This window comes from Apteryx mantelli, chromosome 2 (genome assembly GCF_036417845.1).
Source record: "Apteryx mantelli isolate bAptMan1 chromosome 2, bAptMan1.hap1, whole genome shotgun sequence".
NCBI lineage: Eukaryota > Metazoa > Chordata > Aves > Apterygiformes > Apterygidae > Apteryx > Apteryx mantelli.
In genome coordinates, this window is record NC_089979.1 from 164,555,878 (window position 1) to 164,579,448 (window position 23,571).

General features: G+C 41.8%; 1 protein-coding gene across 2 annotated transcripts in view; it reads right to left on the reverse strand.

Moving 5' to 3' along the window:
• The window catches only part of OXSR1 (oxidative stress responsive kinase 1), an 88,563-nt gene that overhangs the window by 43,966 nt on the left and 21,026 nt on the right, over positions 1-23,571 (reverse strand). For both annotated transcript variants that reach the window (XM_067291983.1, XM_067291982.1), the window contains exons 3-4: positions 16,043-16,151; positions 4,679-4,820 (exon numbers count right to left, since the gene is read on the reverse strand). In XM_067291983.1, coding sequence (XP_067148084.1) covers positions 4,679-4,820; positions 16,043-16,151 — 251 coding nt within the window. The remainder of the gene's footprint in view (positions 1-4,678; positions 4,821-16,042; positions 16,152-23,571) is intronic.

Sequence of the window (23,571 nt, forward strand, 5' to 3'; positions counted from 1 at the left end):
AGGACTTGGATGAAGGCAACTCACTTCCCACGGCTGAATAACAGCTAGCTTCCAAATTACTAATGACCTGGCTTAAAATCCAGCTGGCACTTCGAGGTGAAAGGCTCAGTATCCTGTTATCCACCCCTCAAATCCTCCCCTACCAAATTTCATTTCCAAAAAATGCACTCCCTAAAACAAGATTACAGCAGTAGGTAGAGAGGGACTGTGAAGGTCTGTTGCAAAATTGCTACAGAAACAAAGAACTACAGTACTTCAGCCCTCAAAATAGTCTTTGGCATCCCAAAATCCAGTTTTACCGCAGTATCTGCCAGCAAAGCTATCAATGCATTAATCAGCTACATGAAAGTTAAGCTTGAATTCTGTAGGGCAGTTGAGCTCTGCCAAAATATATCCACCAGCTTTTACCTTAAATCAGAAGCTGCCTATTTGAGGAAAGTCCCTGTAAAGCCACACACACAAGTGCTGGTAACACGTATGTGTGCATGCACATATATATAAATATATGTTCACACACAGACACCCTTTTTCCAGAAATTCTCTTAATATAGGTAGAGGAGACAAGCAATAGAAAGTTCTGATCTTATGTCAAAGCAATCTCAAACTTGAAAGAACAAGCTAACATATTTTTGGCATAAAAATGCATCAAGAATGTTGCTTCAGGGTCTCTTCAAAGCAACATTCAGGCAGCTGCCGTGGCACCCTGCTGCCCCACGCTCGGAGGGCCGATATTTCAGTGTGGGGGAACAAACATCAAAAAAATGGTTCATGCTGGTGCACGAGCCAATCTAACGCCCAACATCAAATGTGCTGTTCCTTGCTCCTTCCCCAGAAGCGTACCAGCAAGCAAATAGCTGGATCACTGCCTTGCCACTACTTCAAGCGCACGCAGCCCTTAAACCCGCTTCCTAACTTTCATTTCACAAAAAGCATGCTGTTTTTGCAGTCATTACACTGCGACGCAAGAATCTGACTATATATAAACTTTTGAGCAATGTATCATTTCACCTGGACTAACTGAAATATTCAGTTACACAACAGCTAATCGTGAACAGAAGATAAGCTCAGAGATAAAAACAGGGAGAAAGACAGAGGGACCTTGTAACAGTTAATCAGCATGATTCATTTGTCAGATGAAGAGCACCACGAAGAGCACCACTTGAAAGAGCTTTGAACTTCCCTCTGACAAGTCACTGTAAACAACGAAACGTCCCGACTTACTTTTGCTTTACTTTTATTTCGAAGTCATTTATCAAACTCCTGGATACCTGTTAATCCCCGAATGCTCAAAGGAGCAAGAGTCCAAGTCGGGAGAGGTGCGACGTGCCCTGTGCGTCACCCGGACGAGATTAGCCTGGGAGGGACCCCTAGCAGGGCTTTAGGTTTGTTTGACTTCGATGAAAACCAGCTGTCAGACCAAAATCCTGCAAGACAGCTTTGTACAAAGGTTTCCGAACACAGCCCTTGGTCCTCAGCACGCTGGCTGGCGCCCAGGCGTTTAACACGAGCTGGATCCCCAGGATTTCAAATCGCCGTTGGGATCACCGCGCTCCGCGGCCGATGGCACCCGGGACCCAGCAGCTGGCACCCGGCAGTGAAGGCTGAGAGCTGCCAGCTCCGAGGTACCGGGGGCAGTGGCTGATTTTGGAGAAAGACGTGGAAGACTTGCAACCAAACAGCTGAATGCCTGTTACTTTGGATACAGTGTTTCACGAAAATAAGACTTATTCTCTTCTCGTTTGTCTTTTTCGTAAAGCAGACTCTGCAGGCCGCAAGACTGTTCCCAACAACCCTTGCAACACAAAAGCAAAAAATACCACTGCTGCAACAACGGGGGAGACCTCGGCATTTGCTCCTGAGCAATGACACGCATTCAGGTCTGAGCCCAGCTCAGGCTGTTAATTAGGAAAGTAAACAAGAAAATGTAATTTAAACCTTCGCTAGATATTTGGCTTTCTAATCTCCTCCAGACAATACTATCAAACGATTCTCCTGGCCAAAGCAGGAGATTTACCCTACCGTGTGACACCAGCTCCCAAACCCTAATTGGAAGTGGCACTAAGTTCAAGACGAGCTTATGTACAGTACGATTCAGCAGCAGCAGAATTTCGTTAAGACAGTTTTCCACATCTTAACTTAAATTACCCATTTAAGATGATGCATAATTTAAAAGTAGCAATCAGTTCCACAGCCAGATATATATTCTCTGGTCTCGCTGGCGATTTACAGCAGCAATCTGTCCCCATTTCAGGTCAACAGCTCCCACCAAGCTACATTCGGGTCCAGATCCTCCTCCTTCAGGCTTTGCCAGCAGCCTGGTTGTCCAACTTCAGCTGTGCTAATCACATCCGCTTCACCTGTACCGTGTCTCTAACATTATCAAAGTTGTTTTTTTTCCTAGGTGTGATACATGAAATATCCCATTTGTCACCGACCGAACGGGCACTTTGTTCCACTATTTGCTTCGGGTTTATTGTTCCGTATCTAAGCAAAGCCCTTCGCTTCTGACCCGTCCCAGCTGACCTTGCTTCGACCCGGCTTGCTCTCCGAAGGCAGCTGCCCCACATCGCAGCCACTATATTCAGCTGCCCAGGGATCACCTGACGCAGTTTCCTTTAGAGCCAGATACTTTAAGCTGACCCAGGGGACCAAAAGTTTAGTTATTTTAAACACTTCCTGCCAGAGCCTCACCAGCACGGCTGCGCACTGCAGGATTTCCACCTGCCTTTCCCAGCAGGCACGGCCAACGCTGTGACCTCTTACCGTCGATCAAAATGTGGAAAAACATGCCCCTATTCGTATGCATGAGGAAAGGTTCTAGCTGCTCTATAACTTTATTTAAAATACACCTTGGTGTATACACATGCGGATCAGATGCAAAACAGCATAATTAACAGCACTAAGGAAACATGCGGCTGGGACACGGCTCCGGTGATTTCTTTGCAGCGCTCCCCTAAAGAAGGGCAAAAACGTTTCCTCTTCAACACATGGGACAAGACTGGTCACAGCAAGCCTGACTTGGGCCATCTCCGAATCATTTGATAGGAATCACATGTTTTCTTCAGAACAAGCAGTCTGAACTTTCTGTGAACATCTTATTTCTGCTGACGGCAGTGAAAAATAAAAATAAAGAATAACCACAAATATACCCTTTTACAATCTTTACCACAATTACTAGGTTTGTACTGCTTCGCTACAGAGAGTCAAATGAAGGCAACCACCTCTATCAATTTAGAGTCACTCAGAGTGACATCTTCAGGAAAAAAATAAAATTTAATGTTACTGCTACTTTTGCTTATTTAAATTTGATTAGACCAGAAGATGAACTGAATCAGCTAAGCAAATCAATTAGAAGTCACAGGCAAACATAGTTTTCTCAATTACTGATGGGAAGGGTTAAAAATTACTGTGTACCTTAACTGCAGTTAAGTTCTCTATTAGTTTAACCCAACTTACTAGAGCTGCCTGAAGTCTTATTTCTAAAAAAACAAAAGTTAAGCAGACAGCTGTGATATCAAAACTGTCTTCAATGAAGACAGCTATTTTTGTTAAATTAGAATTTTATCTGAGACTGGAAATGGAAATGTAAGGTTTCTTTTGGGGGAAAAAATATACTAAAACTGTTTCCAACTTTTTTTTCTTTTTAATCCAAAACAATCCATAAAAGCCATTCAGTTTGACCAAAAATATGAACTAAATGCTGCTTGTATTTTTTAATTAAAATAACATTTTGGCAAAAAAGTCCTTCTTGTTGTGCAGCTATCTTAAGAGCACAGAAAATTATTTCAGTGTAGCAACAGCATTGCTTATAGTGGCATCGTACCAGCAGAAGACCAACTTCACAAAATCCCCAAGGAAGAAAGACTGTTGCTCCCAGCAGCAGCCTTGTGGTTAGAAGGATGTATATTACCAATGAGCCATATGTTCTAATTTGAGTGCATATTTCGGATTGCAGATCTTTCTTTTTAACTGCAGGACATACTGACTTAGTATCCTCTCTTCCTAAAACTAAGCCACACCTCGACACAAGGGGAGAGGAAAACATGATTTAAAAATACCTCCCAAATGCCTGAGCAGCACCGAAACCCACAGGTTTCGGTGATTCATCAAATCACAGGCCATAAGTTAACTGGGTTTTGCCTACAGTAGAAGCTTTTCACTTCTAATTTTGCTTCCAACTTTTTTTTAATGAAATTACCCAAATTTAAATTTCATGATGTTGATCTTGCAGCTAGCTTTAAGGAAAAGAGGGGAGAAAAAAAAGAAGGAAAAAACACACACACACAAACAGGGCTTGCAGGGCTCCTTATTAAATTTCTCGATATTTCTCATGCAGCACTCGGAGATTTGTAGCTCTGTAAGAAATAAAAGCAGTTTCTTTTCCACCTCCAACAACTACATATCACAGCTGGACCCGGATGTTCAGCAGGATGTTCTCTATATCAGAACTTTCACTATACCGTGAAAGTTTACCCAAATTTGGCCTGGTCACAGATTTTCCCAAAGCAGCAGCTACTGTATAGAAATTTGGAAAATAATTCGGAAATAACGGAAAGCTCCATTGCTATTATCCATGTTTCATACCCTAACAGCTCGTTGTGTGATGAGATTGCATATGCTTGGCTGCTCTGTTGCAGTGAGACATTCCAGGACAAAAGATGAGCAGAAAGAAAAGTACCTGTGGATTTGCCCATTTTTATGCAAATAGTCCAGCCCTTCCAGCACCTCCTTAAGGATTGTGGCTATACAGGGTTCATCCAGGACACCGTTCTTGTGTTCTCCTTTGGCCACAATGTGTTTTATAATATCCAAAACAGAGCCTAGGGGAAAAAAAGAAAAAAAAAAGTTAAACACTCTTGAGCTTAAGCTAGAAGAATTGATTCACGACTAAATACAACTTACAGTCACTTAGTACAAAAACCCAAAGAATTTAGGATTGGAAGGGGGAAGCAAGGATGGTCAGGAACAGTCAGTAGCTCTAGCCTTGGTCACAGGAGAGCAGAAGCAACGATGCAAGCCCTACGCTCCATCCGTGAGCCTTACAGGTCTGCAGATCCTCGAGGCATGCTGTAAACTCCCTGTGGTCACAAGGAACTGAGAAGTTATCCGCACATGCCAAAGTGTAAAGTGTACATACAGAGAACTCTTGGAATGGTTTTGAGTGGATGCGGACACTACAGCTGTTTTAGCACTGAGTACTGGAGAAGCGGGAGGGGGAAATGGAAAAAGCAGGGGGCTGCCAGGACTCACCAGCAGAAGGCAACAAGCCGGATAAAATTAGATTCTGCTTTTCAACTCTTAAAAACTTGGTGCGGAGGAATAGCAAGAAAAATCTAATACATTGACAGATGACACTCTCCTAATAGAAAAAAAACTGTAAATAAAGAATTAAAGAGAACACAAGGTGGAATTTTGTCAGCTCCTCACAGCATACTAAGCTGGAATAGTTTAAATTCTTCCCCAGAAATATCAAGTTGAATTCCTCTCCCGATCAGGGTGTAAATGACATCATCTTGCCTGACAAACTATGCTTTATAGACCAAACCACCTCTCTGAATTGCACTCAGGAATAAACAGGGAATTGATGACTAGTGATAGGTCTCTTGTGTAAAGTCCTGGTTTCATGATATACTGGGTACCATATTCTTCGTATTTGTGCCTGGACTGAAGACAGCCTTCTCAAAGCTAGATTTTATTTCACTCCCTGCACCAGCATGAGATGCCTCAGCTCATTCTCCTGACTATGCTCTTTAGTTCCTTCAAGCTTGGGTTTCTCTGGTTTGATCCTCGTGTTGACAGCTATTAGGGTTTTTACGGATAGGGGCATGAGGCAATGTCAGCAGCACTGAGAAGTTCTTAAAGAATTAGAAAAGCAAGTGTGGCTGCAAAGCACAGCTTCTAGCCTTGTGTGGATTGCCTTTGAACAGTAACCTTATGGGAAAAGAACCTCAGTACTATCTTAGCTGGTTTAGAAAAGCTGAAAATTCATTTTCCAAACTTGTAATAAGAAAAGAAAACCAGAAGAGAAACAAGACACTTTCATACTGATGAACAAAAGAAGCTGAGAAACTTACTCATATGAACTTGGTTAATGGAGAGATTACAAGTTCCACCTAGCAAATTCTTGAAGCAAACAGAAAACAAATACAATGGGTAATTTCTTTTCTTTTCATCCTTAAGGTTCAGGCAGACAGCAAATCCTCCCCCCTTTAAGTTTACTTTATTATCTATCGTGTTTGAATTTCTAGGCAAAAACCCATTGTGTTGATAGGTTTCCACCTCAAACAACTTTACTTTTCGATTCTCACAAGAAAGCAAATAGGCTACAAGAGTCCACTCTGTACAGGCTAAGGAAAGGCTTGTTTTGCACAATCCGTACTGCACAGGAAACAATTACATGGGCACATGGTGTCCCTTGGCTTGTGGGAAGTGATACGTGCTGCGTTGATCCAACAGCTTCCTGCGGCCAGGAGAGCCACTATCCCCCGCTCTGCCCAGCCGAGCACGTCCCGTCTCCTTCCCATCCCACCAGACCTGGTGCTCAGGCAACACCCCAAGTCAGCTCGCTAAACCAGTGGAAAACTAAACTGATCAAAAAAGATGTTCGGTTGGCAGCGAGCATAATGCAAGAACAGATGAGTGTCAGAGCCAATGACGAGGAGAAAGGAAGGTAAGAAGAAGGGGGGAGAGCACACTCATGGTCAGCAGAGGAAGCAGGCAGCCCCCTTTCTATCAGCAGCAAGCAGTTAGGCCAGCTCCACCATCCCACTGAATGGCACCTCCAGCTTCCTCTTCCCCCTAAAAAATCTTGGCTTGTCTCAAAGTATTTGCAAAAGACACTACCTTAACACAGCAAACACCAACAAAATGGAAAAGAAACCAAAGCAAATGAAAAATAAAGAAATCAAATTGCTTGACATTTCTCCCAGCTTTTTATTCAAGAATACTCTTAGCTGTGTCCAGTCTTCCTTCTCCCTGTCCATGCATGGAAACACATTCAAGTCTTTAGTTAGCTCTGACACGGGTTTTAAAGGTATTAGCCGAAGATTTCCCCTCAAACCATAAATTAGGTTGTTACAAGCGATGTCAGGCTTCCTGCAGAGAGGGTAACATTATCCTCCTGAAAGAAACTGTAAAACCCCAGAAGTTTGAGTGCATTCCCCTTCTCTGAAATTGTGCTTGTTTGGTTCTAGCGTCTAAGAAAAGGATCATCTCTTGCATGTCATGAGGACTCACATGGGATTCAGGCTGTGACATATTCGTGTCTAAAGAGTACGTGCTCACAAGCCCTAATGCTTCTTATTTTGGACAAGAACTTTTGTGACACCTAAGAAAAAACCACCACATCTCTAGTTTCACTGTTCAGGTTTTTTTCCTCTCAAATATGCCTGTATTTTGAGAACAAACTGTCACTTGTTTAGAAGTCCAGTGAAAATATGTGGTTCTTCATGTACTCTTTTTGTGCTCTTTCCACCCACAACTCTGTTAGAAGACTTTGTTCAAAACATTTCCCTTCTCCTGCAAAGGGCTCAGAGAACATGAGGAGGCAGATCATATGGCGCTTGAATTATTTGGTCAAAAATCCTGTATTTAGCCAAGTTAGAGGTTGCATTTAACCCAGAAAAGGAAGATGAGGGTGAGGAGAAGAGACAACAGGACACACACAGAGCAAGCCTTCTTCATAGAAAAGCAACAGCTGGTTCTCACCCATACAGAGTACCTGCTTCCAATCCAGCCTGCCATTTTTTTAGCACTTTTTTTTTTAAAACCCACTTTCTTATTGGGATGTTTAAAGAATTGGAGGAATTTGCCAGCCTTCAACAGAAAAGCAGAAGAGCAGCAAGGCTCTCAGCCAAATGCTAAGTATGGCTAACAGCAGAGAAGCAACTGGAGTGCCACCTTCTTGGTGAAGAAAGTGTTATACAAATCATGCCCACCTTGTTTACTCAAGGGAAAATATGTTTTTACGACTGGCACCACAACAGAGTGAAGCTGTGTTTATTTTGCCTCCTGTTAAAAAATTGGTAGGTAGGCACTGACTCCTGACTGCAACTTTGTAAAGCACAGCACTGCGTGATAAGCAGATTGAAACCAAGCGGCATTTCCATATATCGCTTTGTGCAGTGTTAGAAATCTTCTGACATTCTGGTTAAGCAAGTTTGATACGGAGTGACTAAGAAATATCCAGATCCCAAAATGGAAACCCTTAACACTAAGCTACTTTGAAAGTAACAGTCACAGAAACTTCATTATTGAGGAAAACTCTTTCCAAGTTAGAGACTGCATTTCTGCATCAGCCTGAAAAATGCAAGGCAAAATCATTCCCAAGGATCACAGATAAGCATGATAAACTTACTTTAGCAAGAGCCCCCCACTGCCTTCGGATGTAGACAAATTTTCCCACTTTCACCAACTGCATTACACCCTAACAAGTGGTTAGAGGGCTCTGCTTAGCGTAAAGGAGAGGATTGTTTTGTACAGATTAGCCTGATCCCAATTCGGCAGTAAGTTAACTGCTAGAATTAACTGGGAACATTCTGCTGAACTGCAACTAAGATTAGCTCTGCATAAGAGCACGTGCTTTACAAGTTGATCATCTTGTACAAAAACACCAGCACGATTCCAGGAACCGCCAGTTTCTAAGCTGGCTTCCAAACCAGCTGCAAGTAGTACAACTTCTGGTGAAGTTAAAGCATACCTGAACTTAGCAGAGATCCAACTAGATTTTCAGTATGGATGTCCTCAACATAGACAATGAGATTCAACAATCTGCAAGACAAGTGTGCCCTATAGTCCAGTGGCCAGAAGATGAGGTTCACATTGGAAATAAGGTGCACACTCCATATTAAAGATCAATAGTTAGAATAACTTTTTCAAGGAAAAAAAAAATCAACTACAATATCTTTAAAATAAATACAACATTTCAGAGTGCTTCCTAGAAGATATCTTCTACCTCAGACAATAACACTATGAAGGTCCTATGGTGTGTATTATACACAGTACCAGGTTTGATCGTGACAGTTCCCTTCTGAATGCTCCAACTAGAAACATGTGTAGGAGCTACAGATTCACAGACAGGTTTGGGCGTTATGTTTAAGCTGGGGGATGGGGGGGGGGAAGAAGTTTGGCTGAGGTTGACTGAAAAGCTATTCCAAGCCCAGAATAGGAAGCATGTCAGGAAGAGAAAACAAGACAGAGGGAAGAGTCAGAAGTGGAGCCTAAATGTAAATATAAATAATGCTTTCATTAATAAGAATGTTTAAAAAAAGTCTAGTGAAGAGCAACTGATCTTAGTCAAAGTCCAAAGACAGAGAAAAGAAGAGAGGACATTTAGTTTTACAGAGATTGATGTGTAAAGAAATGCAGCTGTAAACAAATTCCTGCCTATCAAATATACATTGAGCAATTCACCAACAGGATGCCTACATGATAATTGTGCAGTGTGATGAAATATTTAGTATTATTTGTCATTCATCTTTAATTAAAGTGCCTTGCTATCTTCTGACGCCAGTTGCCAACCATATTAACTCTACTTACTAAAGTACAATTTATCTCATAGTGCAAATTGTACAGTAACTGAAAGTTAAGAGGTTTTCTGTTAAAACTAACATGCTCCATAATCTGCTTTGAAAGCCGCTAATGCAGAAGTTCCTAATGATGGCAGAAGTCACTAGGGAACCAGTGAGAAGCTCTGCAGTTCACCTCTCCCATTTCATCATGGCTAGAGAATAACCGATTGGGCCAAACTGGAGAAGGCAGTGTCTGACCTTCCAGAAGCAAACAGTTAATTTCCATCCATAACAGCGGTAACTGAGCAATGAAGACAAGTCATCTATGAGCAGACCAGTAGCCTAAATTTGAAAGAGGGGGATATTCAACACTTCTTGTTCATTAAGATGGCAAACCATTTGAAATGGACTGTTCTTGAACCCTAGGAAATACAGCCCTACCTTGCACTTCTGAAACTAGCTTTGCTGCTGGAGAAAACTTTTGTGCAATCACACCCTTGGGGCAAGAAGTCCTACTTGTTTCACTGATTCACCTTCAGCAGCAAGCCACCACAAACATCAGTGCTTCCTGTTCCAAACATGGAGTGCATTTCTTTGACCTCACCGTATCAACAAGCATGTGTAAGAGCATTTAGGAAGTCTGCTTCTAATATTCCTCTTCAGGAGAGGAAGAAAGCACCCACGTGACGGTCATTAGCCACACTGCTTACTGCATCAGCACCTGGTGCTGGGGTACCATAGCAGAGAAGGTATGACAATCCGAGCAGAAAGGAAAGCTTGTTTAGAACAAGATTATCGATAAATATAGAGAGCATTACGGTTAGGATTTTACGTGCAAGAGACATCTAGCAGAGCTAGTTACTGTGGGAACCACATGGTGAATGTTATACTCTGACCCAAGTGAAAGGGTAAAGATATGGACTGCATGAAACACAAAAGAAAACTCCTGCAGATTTGTTTGGCAAGCAGAATGAGAAGATTTAGTCCTCTAACATTTTATCAAATAATCAGGTAAGAATATCTACATTAGCACTGATTTGCCATTTAGAAGCCTGGTACAAATGGGCTGGAGAACACAGGGCTGGAGATCACCAGTGCTTCATTGCATAACTTTGGTAGAATCAAGATCTGCCCCAAGCTGCCAACACGAGGATGCTGATACTGAACACGTTGCATCTTTGAAAACCAGGAGTCATCAGGAGTCATTGCCACTTCAGTAAGACATCTCAGCAGAAGCTAATGGTTTCAGTAAGCCTGATCATCATCAGTGCCAAGAATTAAATCTGCATCTTGTGAGCCTTTGACAAACTGAAGAAACTAAAGAAAAATTGCTGCTTGGATCTAGTACTCCTGGGATTAAGAAGTACAGACAAAGCAAAAGAGTATCCAAATAAAGGAAAGAACAAGTTACACAGAACAATGGAAGGGATAATTACACAGATTTCTGAGGTTTCTGGGTTTGAAATTTCTTCTTAATCCCAGTTAAACCACATCAGCACAGCATGAGAGATTTAAGGAAACTTCCACTTCTTGCCCCTTTCTCTACAGAGTACTTATATGGAAATATAAGATAAGTTTAAGGCAGGAAGCAAGATAAGATAATACAGTAGAGGGGGCAAGACAGCCTACTGAGACTGAATTTATTTTGCCTTCTTCGAGTTTTCTCCCACAAATGTGTAACTGATTTCCCCCCTCCCCCCATTATAACTAGGAGCGACAATGTCTCCTCGTGCCCCACACTCTGCAGTCATGTACAGTACCTAAAATCTCCCGTCTGACTTATCCCATCCTTAACTGCTTGCAACATATTTGTGGAATCACAACTTAAAATTAAAAACCTCCAGATGCACTTGAAACAGCCTAGCTCTCTAAAAACAAGAATTCAGAGTAAACATGAGGATTTCTAAGAAAATGAGGATTTTCTAAGAAAAGTAGTCTGTCTTTTGATCATAACTCACTGCTGGGTAGGTCTTAGGAGTGGCCAGATCAGAGATTAACAAGGGAGAAGTAGAACAAGATATCCTGTCTCCCTGGTGGAGACCTAAGCCTTGCCATACCCTCCCTTTTGGTCTGGTTTCCTGAACTGCTGGCTAAGCACTTCATCAGGTAATCAAGATAAAAGCTTCAAGAAAGAGGTTGAATACATAGTCTTGGAAACTTTTGGAAAAGAAAAGGTTCAACTATTTCAATACAATAATCTCCTTAGCAGATTTAATTCGGAGCCTTCAAGAAGGCAGAAGATCTGAGAGACGTAATTTTTCAACATTTAAGACTCGTACAATTTAAAAATATTGGAGGTCTCATTTTCTGTAGACTAGAACAGTAAAAATTGTTGTGATGTAGCAAGCTATAACAGACCAGACAGCTGTTCTATGAGCAACTGTTTTGTGGATTTAGCCATGGCTTTGGGTCACCTGTTAAATGAGAGCTTTTCTTAAAACCAGGGAGAATTCAGAGGAGCAAACAGGTCACAATCAGAAAAAAGGACAAGAACAAAAGGGCAGCTGCTCCTCTTCCCACTAAAAAGCCATGTGAGTTACAGAGCAGGACTGAGCATCAGATAGCTTTAAAAAGGCATGATTAAAATTCATGACATGGGAATGCCAGTAAGGCAAAGAGCAGGTCAGCACTAGTCTAGAAATAGCCATTGAAGTTTAGGTTGGAGTAACATTGGACCAAAATGCCAGGGCACCAAGTTGACATTGCTAAGTTTAGATCCTTAAAAAAAAGTTGCATCATTGGAGGAAAGGATCTGCAATTTTTACTGAAGGCAACAGAAAGAGCAGATACTTCACAAATCTGACTCAAAGACAGATTGCCAGATCGGGAAAAGGAGTCAGAGTAACTGGACACACCAGCACTTCTTGTCACTACCAGAAGGATATCATCAGCTGCATTTCTGCCATCAGGAAGAACTACGTTCTTCATCTGCTTCAGTGCCAAATCAGCCAGTTCAAACTGCTTTCAGGAGTAATTTCAGCTAGCCTGCCTGACTTGGCATTCGTACAGATTATTAGTTCTTACATGTTACTCTAACAGCTCACCAGAGCATTGTCTCCACATTGCTGGAGACTTTCAAAGATTGAAAATAGTATCTTCCCCCAAAACAGTACTTGCAAAGCAGAGAACAGCTTAGTTTCAGGGACAATGCCATCCAGGCAATCAAGCTACTTTTGAGCGTGCTGTCTAGTTGCTCAGAGGAGCAGGGCAGTAAATACCAATACGTTATCAGACAGGAAGGCTTCATAGATTTGGCGTGTTTTCCCCTAGGGACATTTCTAAAATACTTGCATATGTGACTAGGTTAAGATTTCAGCAAGATGAGTACAACTAGAAAATAGATTAAACTGCACTTATGACAACAAAAAAAGAAATCACAAGGCTTTCATTCAAGGCTTGTCCTTCTTTTAGACTGTTTATCAAAGTAATAAAGTCAGTATAAGTAGGCTAAAACTAAGACTAGTTTTAGCCTGAGAAAACATGCAAGTATAGATTAACAGTGATGGAAGAGAAGCAATAAGATTCTGAACTTCTACTCAGAAAAAAGTCTCAAGTATGAAAAAGCACAAGCAACCCTGGAAGATACAGCATGGACCAGCATCAAACCAGATTTGATATGCCTTTGTTCATGTTCTACAAATAGTTAGATGGAATAAAAGAATTAGGCTGCACCCTGTTATTTTTCTCCTTTACAGCTCATAAAAACAGCTCAAAGATTTTTCCTGTTGAGAAATTCAGGTCATTATTTTTCCCACTGGACTACAAATGACCACAAAACTAGCCAGTTTATTACTGATAAGAAGTAAGCTGAAAGGAATGAAAAGCACTTTTTAAAGTCTCTCGTTACATAAATCAATCACTCAACCTAAAAACAACTGGAAATACTCTCATTAAAAGTGAATGAAAACACTTCAGTCAGGAAGTTAGAGAGCTCCAATACACAAGTTTCTCCCCCATCCTCAAGACTGTCCTGTAGAATCTGGCTATGAGAGCCAAAATGCTATTTCTGAAGTACAGCCAAGAAAAAAAAAGCGTAAGCTGAAAAAGGCTGAAAAAAATCCCTCTCACACTACCTTCTTGAGCCAAAAGAAATGAGAGGTCACCCTTGACGTCTTTCCATCTATTTTATCAATGTTTCACTAAGCGAGAAATGCAACACTGGCTCACCTAAGTGGTGTAGGGGGTTACACTGCTATTAGTCTGCTGCTTGTTGTATGACCCTGGTCTTCAATAGGTGCGACAGGGCAAAAAGCAGTTAAAATTTGTAGTACTATATTACTGAAAGTACCCCACATAATACTTAAAGCCAAAAACAGTAAAGGCTGATCTTCTCCTTATTTCTTTCTGACTCAGATGGGTGTTATATTGGTCCACTCATGCATCCGTTCTCACTCACTGAATTCCTAAGTGGTTGCTTAATGGCAACAAGCCTAACTTTTGAAGTAGTCTTGAAGCGCAAAGCCCATCTATCCGCAGAAGAGGTAGTACAAGTTTCTCCACCAGCGCCCTTCAGGACCAGTGGTTTAGACAACTGCCGTAGGCGACAGAGTAATCCGAGTTTGCTACAAGCTGCGCAGGGGTCAAATACCAGTCTGTGTAATGGAGAAGCCTATTCCAAGTGAAGAATATTAATGACAAACAGGTCCTTTCACACCACAGAGGCTGGTTTGGAAGCAACAATTATTTTTTTCAGAAATTTTCCAGTCTTAGTTTGTAGTGCCTCAATATGAAAAGGTGGCCCATAAAAAGTCTGATTTTTCAGCTCTATGCAATAAAATATAGAAAAAAGAACAAGCAGAAGCAGTATTTGAAGGTTCAAGGATTATCCTGAGACTCGCTTGGTTCTGACAGAAAACCACTGTGAAAACACTAGTTAAGGCAGCTGACAATTTTCTTCAAAGAAGTTGTGTACTCCCCTAAAAAAGAGGCCAATAACATTGCTGCTGTCTGTCCTGCACCCCTGCAATGTCATTTCTTCATGTTGTGGGAACCTTGCCACAGATACCCTTTTTATACACACAGCAAAACTACTTACGCAAAGTTGGCAGGGAATTCTTTTCTACACATACACAGCAATCACATCTTGAATGACCTGATCATTACATGTCCAAGAAAAGAGAGGGTAGTTCTTAATGACACATGCAAGCATATGGGCTATTAAAACCCCTTTAAATAAGGCTTTTAAGTTGGTAGGAAATTTGATTCCCCACAAGAGACTTGCTAAAATTCTCTAAACATGATCTTCAGAGACGCATGTTTTATGGTCATTGTCAAGCTGTTGTGGAAGAAGCCAACAGGTTTAGCCAGATTTTTCCACAACATCTGGCATTTTACAGTCCTCAGTATTCAGTCAAGAGCAGAGAAGCCAAGAAGTTTGTTTTTTTTTTTTTTAAGCAGGAAAAGTTTTTTTCTCTGCTTTAAATTCCTTTTCACTAGGGTGCCAAGAAAAATCAAGTCTTCCTACAGACAGGCCTCTGTGTTATCATCCAAAACTTGGTTCAATTTCTCATCTTGACTGCAACCTAAACAGGTATCCTGGAAAATATTATGACATCAAGTTAAGCATTACTGATAGGAAGTTCTCAGAACTTCAAAAAAAAAGTTTCTACAGAGAATAAAACCAAAGGGGAAAGTTTTCCTGGCTCTGTATTGACTAGGTGGCAATTGGAAATTGCCCCAAGTATTCACAGTTATCCTTCCACACAGAACAAATGGGCAAGGTGATCCAGCTCTGAGGGACATAACTATGCAAATCAAGCCACATCCACACGCATGCTCTCCTGCCTTTTTAAGACCATACACTGCCATTATAGGAGTAGCTCTGCCTGAAATAGAGGTGATTTAAGTTCCTCACAAGGGTAGCCAACACATAAATAAGTTAAATCAATAGACTGGCTGGTTACCAACAAGCCATCAGCACTGTGCAGGCATCCAAGCTGCAAGCGAGAAAAGGTCAAGCAATCAGCCTTGCAAAAGGAGTTGCTAACATCACAATTCCCACGATAAAGCTAGCAGGAGTGGTTGGGCTTGGTGGAGTTCATTGCACACTTTTCCAGTTCAAAAGCTTCTGCTAGGCTTATGGGTTAAGATGAAGAAACTTTCATTAACATGATCCAAGAAACACCATTTCAGATCCATCATTAAGATGATGCAAATGAGATTCATTTTCTAGAAGTTTAGAATAGTTTCAACTACAACATTACTTAAATTGCTTTGTCAATATCTGAAATCATAGCTTCCAGTTTTCAAATACACAAGTCATTTAGCAAACACATAAAAAATAGCTATATGAAATACTATCATATATACAAAATGGGAGTGAAAAAAAACTACCACACAGTCATGCAGTTAAGTGTTACTACCGGTGTACATAACAAGGGAAGCTATTTCTGAGCTAAATGTGTTGAAGAAGTATTATTATTCTTCAAGTCTCTTAACTTGAAGTGGGAAAGTTGGAAGGAAAACACAGGAAAGGGTATGACAAAGTCAACATTCTATGTTGCCTTTTAGGGTAAAGAAATTGGACCACTCACCTCCACTAAGTAACTTCATCACCAGCCAAAGCTCATCTTTCACCACAAAGGACGTGTAGTAAGATACAATGTTGGGGTGATGGCACTGACTCATGGCTTGAATCTCTTTCTGTAGAGAAAAACAAAGCATTAGCAGTTGGTGTCAGTGATTACCATTCCATGGGTATAAAGATCACCTCCCTGAAAAAACAATGCCCAAATAGAGGGTGGGGAGAAAAAGGATACCTAGAAGCTAACCATTAAAAAAAAAAAAAAATCTAGAAATACTCATGACACTCAATCTGCATCATCTTAGGACTCAAACATCTTCAGGGTACTCTACATACCTGTCTAGAAAAGAGAAAAAGTGGAAGGGAACCCTACTGCAAGGGTAACACACTGGTCGAACCCAAGCACCTGCTTCCAGCTCCCCCAGGGTATGCCTGAGCAGTTACATTAGGTTGCAACCAAAGAGGTTCGCATTGACTCCATCTTTCAGGGAGCCCTTACGTAATAGGTGCTTTATCAGTTGAAGGCTATCATTTGGACAAGCGAAATATTTGCTGCTGGAAAGAAAAGGCCTCTTATCGCTAATGTTTCTTCCCAGCATGAAAGCAGACTGCTTAGCTCAATCAGGCTGAGGGCACGAAGGACAGCTACATGTTCTGTCATGTTGGAAGGAGAAGGACAACAGTTTGAGATGAGAAAATGGCTGGCTAATACAGATGGAGTGCAATAAACATGCTCAGGTATGAAATTCCTTGAGGTTTGATCATGCTTAGTTTTAGGTTTTAGTTTAGTGACCGTGCTTTCAGTCTTAGTTAAGGATTATGGGCTTTTTAATCAGGGTAGAGGGAACAATAACATATCAGAAAACATTGACCGATTTTTCGTTATGCAAGCACAAATCAAGAGTTTGGATGTAAAGCCTCAAAAAAGTTTCACAGAAGGTTCGCCCATGCCCAGGACACCCCCACAGATGCCACATATTCCTTTCCCGCCCATCTACAAAGCTCTGCTTGCAGCTGAACATAGTGCTAAAGGCATACTGCTTTCTCAGGGTGAGCATTTAGCTGGCAATCATTGCTACAAAAAAAATCATGCTCATGTTGATTTATCCAACTTAATACTGCTTTTCAGGGGAGTAGGTGCATTTGAGGAATCAAGCTATTGGTTCCTCTTCTGGGGAAGCAGAAAGAGTCACCAACTTTCCAGGAAACTAATAAGTTGATTAAAGAAGAATCCTTCTGAAGAGGAAGGGATTTTTGAAGAGGTGGGGAGTAGGCTATTCATCTCAGTGCAGGGTACTCACTAACTGAAAACCACTCCATCAAAATAAATACAGCCTGAAACAATATCCTCTGCTCCAGCTGCCTTCCTTGCAAACACGTGCTTAATGTCAAGCTATTTTTCAAAAAGGAAATATCTCAGCACCTTCAGAATCTTTTGATGACTTCCAATTGCGTTTCTTTACAATGCAGGAAAATCCCTTGACAGAAAGATGGCAACAAAATGTTCTTTTTACTTCCCTGCTCCAAGTCTCTGCCAAGCGATGGATGAGAACGGGGTTCCAGGGTGAATACTGGTCAGATCCTGACTATTTTGTGCCTTCTGTCACACTTGCACAAAACCCAGCTGGTTAGAAAACCCCGCGCTCCTGCCTGCAAGCATGGAGCGCCATGCATTTGATCGCGTGAACCAAGGGCATGCCGCCCTGCAAAACTCAGCTCGGTGAGCTCTGGTTTTTAAAACTCATTTGCTCCAGGATGATAGATCAAGCAACTGGGATCATTTTGGACTCGCTCAAAGCACTGGTATGAGTCTCGCAACAGAGCAAAGCACAAAAAAACCCAGCAACGACCGACTCTGTCGTTGCAGAAACTGTCAACTGTTAGTTGAGGGATTTGTCTGGAGCCCCTAGTCAAAGACCCCAAAAACTTAACACAAACTTTATTCTTGATCCCCAAGCCTGAAATTAGCATTCTGCCAAAGACTTTATATACATTTTAAAGCATAAGGGCTCACTTTTTTTTTTTTCCTTTTTTAAACATGTAAGTGAATCCAGGTGTCTAACTTCTCTCACTGACAATAAGAGTGAAATTATTAAAAAAAACCCAACACACAACACTTGTGCACAAGCAGAACCAACAGAAAAAAGGGTGGAAAGAAGCAAACAAGATGCCGACTGGTTAAGCCTCAGGTCGGCCAGTCCTTCCTAAAACCTACCATTCTCAGAAATGATCTAGAAGAGCTGTTTTTAATCCTTTTTCCACTTAAAGCCCTCAAAGCATTTTGTACTGTCTCCCTGGGAGGTCAAGTGAATAATACAGAAAGTACACAAACATTATGCATTTTACACGTATTAGTGTAGTCCACTGCAATTCAGGACAGCCAGTGAGACAAGATCTGGACCAAGTTTACTTAGCAGTCTAGATCTGGATCAGTTTGCCATTTGAGCAGCTCCGTTCTGTGGCTTTTTGCAGGGATTCTGGGGCACTATTAGTTACTATTATTGCATTTGCCAAGAATTCCCTCGCTTGCACATTACTATACTCTGCTCCCGGGGCTGAGAGGCATAGTTTAAGAAAAAAATTAGGCCTGTCTCATGCTTTGGTACACAAAGAGGAAGAGGGGGAATAATTGTGAACCTGACCTATGCAATAAAAAGCCTCCATCAGCTAGTGGATTTGTAACATGGGCTGATTAAACCATTCCTCAGACAGTGTAGCACGGCTCTGAATAATTAATTGCATCACAGCCCATAATTTCCAAGGCTTTTACATTATTACCGATGAGAAAGAACAGCAGTCGGGCAGAATTTCCCTGTCACCTGCAGACCCCCGACCCTGTTTTCTGTAGTTTTCTAGGGTAATCTCACACCGGCTACATCAAACCTTCCTTCCTCTTCGCCCCCCCGGAGGGTACCAATATCCTGGAGGCTCAGCGCATACAATTGTTTTAACAGATGATCGCAAACCCCAGGGGGCTTTGCGGTGAGCACGCTTCCTCGTGTAACTGAGACCAAAGCAATTCCATCATATATACAATAGTCTCTGTTAGAGCAGGACGAATGCAACGCAAGGGCTGAAGAGCTGTAGTTAAACCAGGAATCCTAGTCAAGGGTCACCAGGGAGCTCCGGTTAAAAGCAGATTTAATACAGAGAGCGGGAGGAGGAGGGGAGAAAACAGATTGCAGCAATGGTGGTTAGTGCGTAGCAAGTGCAACATTAAGATTATTTCCAAAGTTTTTTGGAAAGTTCCCCGCAGAACCGCTCTTCAAACACCACGAAGCAGCAGCAGGCAGAGATTTCCCTTCCCCACACCCCCAAAAAAAGCCCCAAATCACAAACATTAAGTAGCCGAACTGCAGTTGCATCTCCCTCACCTTCACTAGCATCAAAAGCATATTGGAAAACAACTAATAGAGATCTCCGATTCCTACACCTCTGAAGCAAGGACAGTGCTAACCATTATAGTTCATTGGGGTCGCTAGACACACGTAGTTTTATTCTTGTTCTGCCAGTAATTGCGCATGACTTGTTACAGGCCCCACAAACTAGCAGGAGATACTCTGATGGGCAGCTCTTGCATCCAGTTGCTCGCGCACACCCGCTCACACCCCTAGATAGCTTCAGTTACGAGACACAGCCTTACTTTCAATTCCCAGTTTCAGGAACCGTAAGCTATACTGCCTTCTGCCCAGCTTTGGAGGATGAATTACTGACAAAAACATGTCTAGACGCAGGCAATGGTTTGGAGATGGTTACATGCTCACCCTGGGCTAGATATTTTTAATATCTGCGCTGTCAAATTCCAAAAGCAAACAGACTGGGATCGGCTATATAAAGGCTTTCATATCTTCCCATTAAATGTTTTGATGAATGTTTTCACTACTTCTGAAGGCAATAAAAGCAGCATTTTAAAGCCTCTGAAACGCTAATAAAACTGCTGCAAAATACAATTTAGAACCATAAGAAACCTTTTGGTCTTTCACAAGGCAGACATACTTCTGGACATCTCTGTTTTGGAAGTGGGTCAATCTGCCCACTGGCATGCAACTCAGGATTGAGTTAATTGGAGTAGAGATACAAAGCCAATAAGACTATTTTTAAGCTATCTGAACTTTTTTGAAGGTATTTTCTGTGCACGTTATCACCTTCTACTCTTTGTTTTGCTTATCTGCCCCGAGGCACATTTGAAAGACGCTTGCTCTCAAATATCAGGATGAAAGTCCCGCTTTATTTAGTTTTACCTCCTTCATGTTGTGACCATGATAGACATAGTGCAGAAGCAGTCTGCTTATGTGGGTACCTGAAACTTCAGAGGAATCCCAAAAGCTGCTAACTTGGCTACCTTAGAGCCACGGTGGCCAAGATCACCAGAGAACAAGGGGTAAACTAAAGCTGGGCAGATGTGATCTCCCCCTTCAGTATACCAGTGCTCCAAATATGGATGGCAAAGTGCTTATCACTCAGCTGAAGTCTTGAGGCACAAGGCATTAATCAACATCCTCTTCCTTCTTTTAGGCATGATTTAAAACTCTGGTTCTACAGGAGTCACAGGCAGCCATAACTGTTCAAGTTTTGCATTAAGTGAAATTCCAGTGTTTATTTTTTTCTTATTCTTCTATCACAATCAACTTGAGACATTATCTAAAGGGAGATGGGGAAAGAGCACAGAGCTCAAAATTGGGGGTTCTGATCCAACTTCAACATACAAATTATCCTGTGAAACTCCTTACCTCAAGATACGGCTATGACAAATAGACTGGCAGGATTAAAAAGGGATTAGATTAGCACATCCGGAGCAACAGTGGGAAAGATTACACACACAACAGTTTTAAAAGGGATAAAAAGCCTCCGTACTTCAAGACATAAATAAACCTGAGGGGATGGGAATAAATCACCCCTGTGGCAAGTCATTCAATGGCTGTTCTTCAGTGTCATTTAGCGGTTATCCCTTCTTCAAAGCCCACAATATTAGAGACCACATACTGAAAGAAGCAGATGGCTAAAGTGTTACGGTGCAGCAATTCACGTGCTCCCATTTTTTATTGGCTTCAGCCACAAAGTTAGTGGCAAGTGATTACCTGTTTATACTCCCAATAGCTGTAAAACAAGAGTCATATTGCTTTATAATTACAGAACACTTCACACACCCATCTTGAACACACAAGCGAAGCCAGTTGCACCCACTTTGCCAGCTGACATATCACTGACCTTTACAGTTGCTCAGAATGACACCCACGGTTGTAGCTCTGCATAACCTTAAATTCGTAGTTAGTACATGCAGTTAATTTTAAGCTGCTTAAAATTTAAATGCACCATCTCAAGCTGACCCAGTCCAAACAAAGGAAGACAGATACTTCTTTCAGGATTTCACACACCCTTAATGCTGTTCTCCAACCAAACTATTCAAAGAAACTGCATCAACTGGCACAATATTTAAGACCGTTCAGCTTCACTTCTGTTGCTCCTATACTGAGGAATTCTACAACCAAGCAGTATGCCAGTTTAGGTTTAAGTCTTCTGTAAATTCGCAATCCCATCATGCAAGAAACACATAACAAGGCATATCAAATAACCATGCAAAAGCCACATATTACAGATTGGGGTCTGTGGAACTGACACTGGGGAACTTTTTGCCCTGGAGCAAGCATAAAGGTCTTAAGGGCTGGAAATGCAATTATAATGGCAATTCTAATATTTGTGCTCTTCTACAGCAGTCTGTTGCTTTGTTCCCATCGACCTTGTGGTGAGGCTAATCCATTTGTAGGAACCGCTCTGTCAGATCAAAGCCAGTTCAATATCCTGTCCAAGCCTTCAAAAGAAGGTGTAAAACCCTATAACAAGCAGTTACAGAATTAGCTGCCCACGGGAAAGGCTTCTGACTGAACCCGGGCAGTTAACAGTTGGCTTATACTTTAAACCAGGGGAATTCATAATCCTTTTTTAAAATCCTATCTAATTTAACCTTCTCAACTACAGGTTGATTTATGTAATCTCACACAACATTTGATCTCCATATTACTGGTAGAAAGTTCCCTGGTTAATTCCAAGAAATTTAAAAGGACATTGTTTTTATTGCAGCTAAACTTGTTACCTTCAGCTTCATTAGTTGCCCTCTGCCTTCAGCAATACAAGAAAGTAGCAGCTTCACTTCACTATCTAGTGTGCAGATGTCAGGCCTAGTCCTATCTGATCTATCCTTTGGAGTCTCCTCCTAGGAGAGGCAATGCCACATCTCCCATCCTCCTTCCCAAACCTGTCTTACTTCTCTTTAACCACTCTGGGAACTGAACAGGCAGCAGCTCCCCCTCAGCTGGGAAAGTCCTATCTGAAATACCTCCTATGTTTTCCTCTCTGCTATTCAACGTTTCTGCTAACTGCTAAACATCTCATGTCACTGGCTACTCCCAAAACATGGAGGAAAAAAACTCATCTGGGTGAAAGAGCTAACTCAGCTTTTAACTGCATGAAGATGAAGCAGAAGCTGATGGACAGAGGGGAGATTTAAGGCCTTTTAGATTAGTAATTCTTCAAAACAAGGAAACACTTATATAATGTTTATACAATGCCTGAGTCACAGTTATGTTGAGGCAGATGTTATACCACTGTGTTAGAAGGACCGGCAACAACAGCAATGCAACCAGCATCCAACATGGGAAAGAGGGAAAGGGAAAAGCAAAACATGACAGTGAACGATGTCCAGCTATGAAACACGCTACGTGAGCGGGCAGTACTCAAGCACATGTGAAACACAGCATAAGTTTACTATGGGTTACAATACAACAAGTGGAACATTAATAACAAGTCTGATAGTCCAAATCCAGTGGTGGACAAGGCAGCATTTGACCACCTCTCTTTAATGCACACTGGTGAGCAAGAATCATTACAGGCTATATGGTACTTCCTTAATGTATAGCTAAAGCCCCCCAGGCCTTCTAGAAAAGGTCTGTGAACACTCAAAAACATACAGAGGAAACGAGCATTGAAACAGAGAAATTTCTAACTAACATCACATAAAATCAGTAGCGGGGCTGGGAAAAGCCAGATTTCTAAACTGCACTACTCCTGCCAGTTTACTTTCTTTACAGCTGTTACCACTTCTGTCAAAGAGCTGAATGCCCTTGACTTGGTTTGCTCCTGCTTCTATACTAATCCCTGGTGCAATAAAATTAGTCCTTTCTACACATTCATACACTGCAGCGGCAATAAATTAATCCATTGCATTCATCTAGAGCATCATGCAGTGTTTGCAAAACATGCAGGCTGTCCCTCACCACCCACATGGCTCGAGTGGGCGTTGAGATACAAAGATCAAGATCAGTACTTTTAAGCAGCTAAGCCGTACCACTCCCCTCACTTAATCACCCTAAGCATGGCATCTCCACAAGCTCCCAGATTCCCTCGCCTCCAGACACCTGCTGCAATAGGAGCTCGAAGGAAACTCAAGGCCACTCATCCATTCTGCTAATAACAAAAGCGCGGCTTACAGTGCACTTCCTAGACCCTCCAAACTAACCCTCCTCTCCTCCATCCCAAGGAACA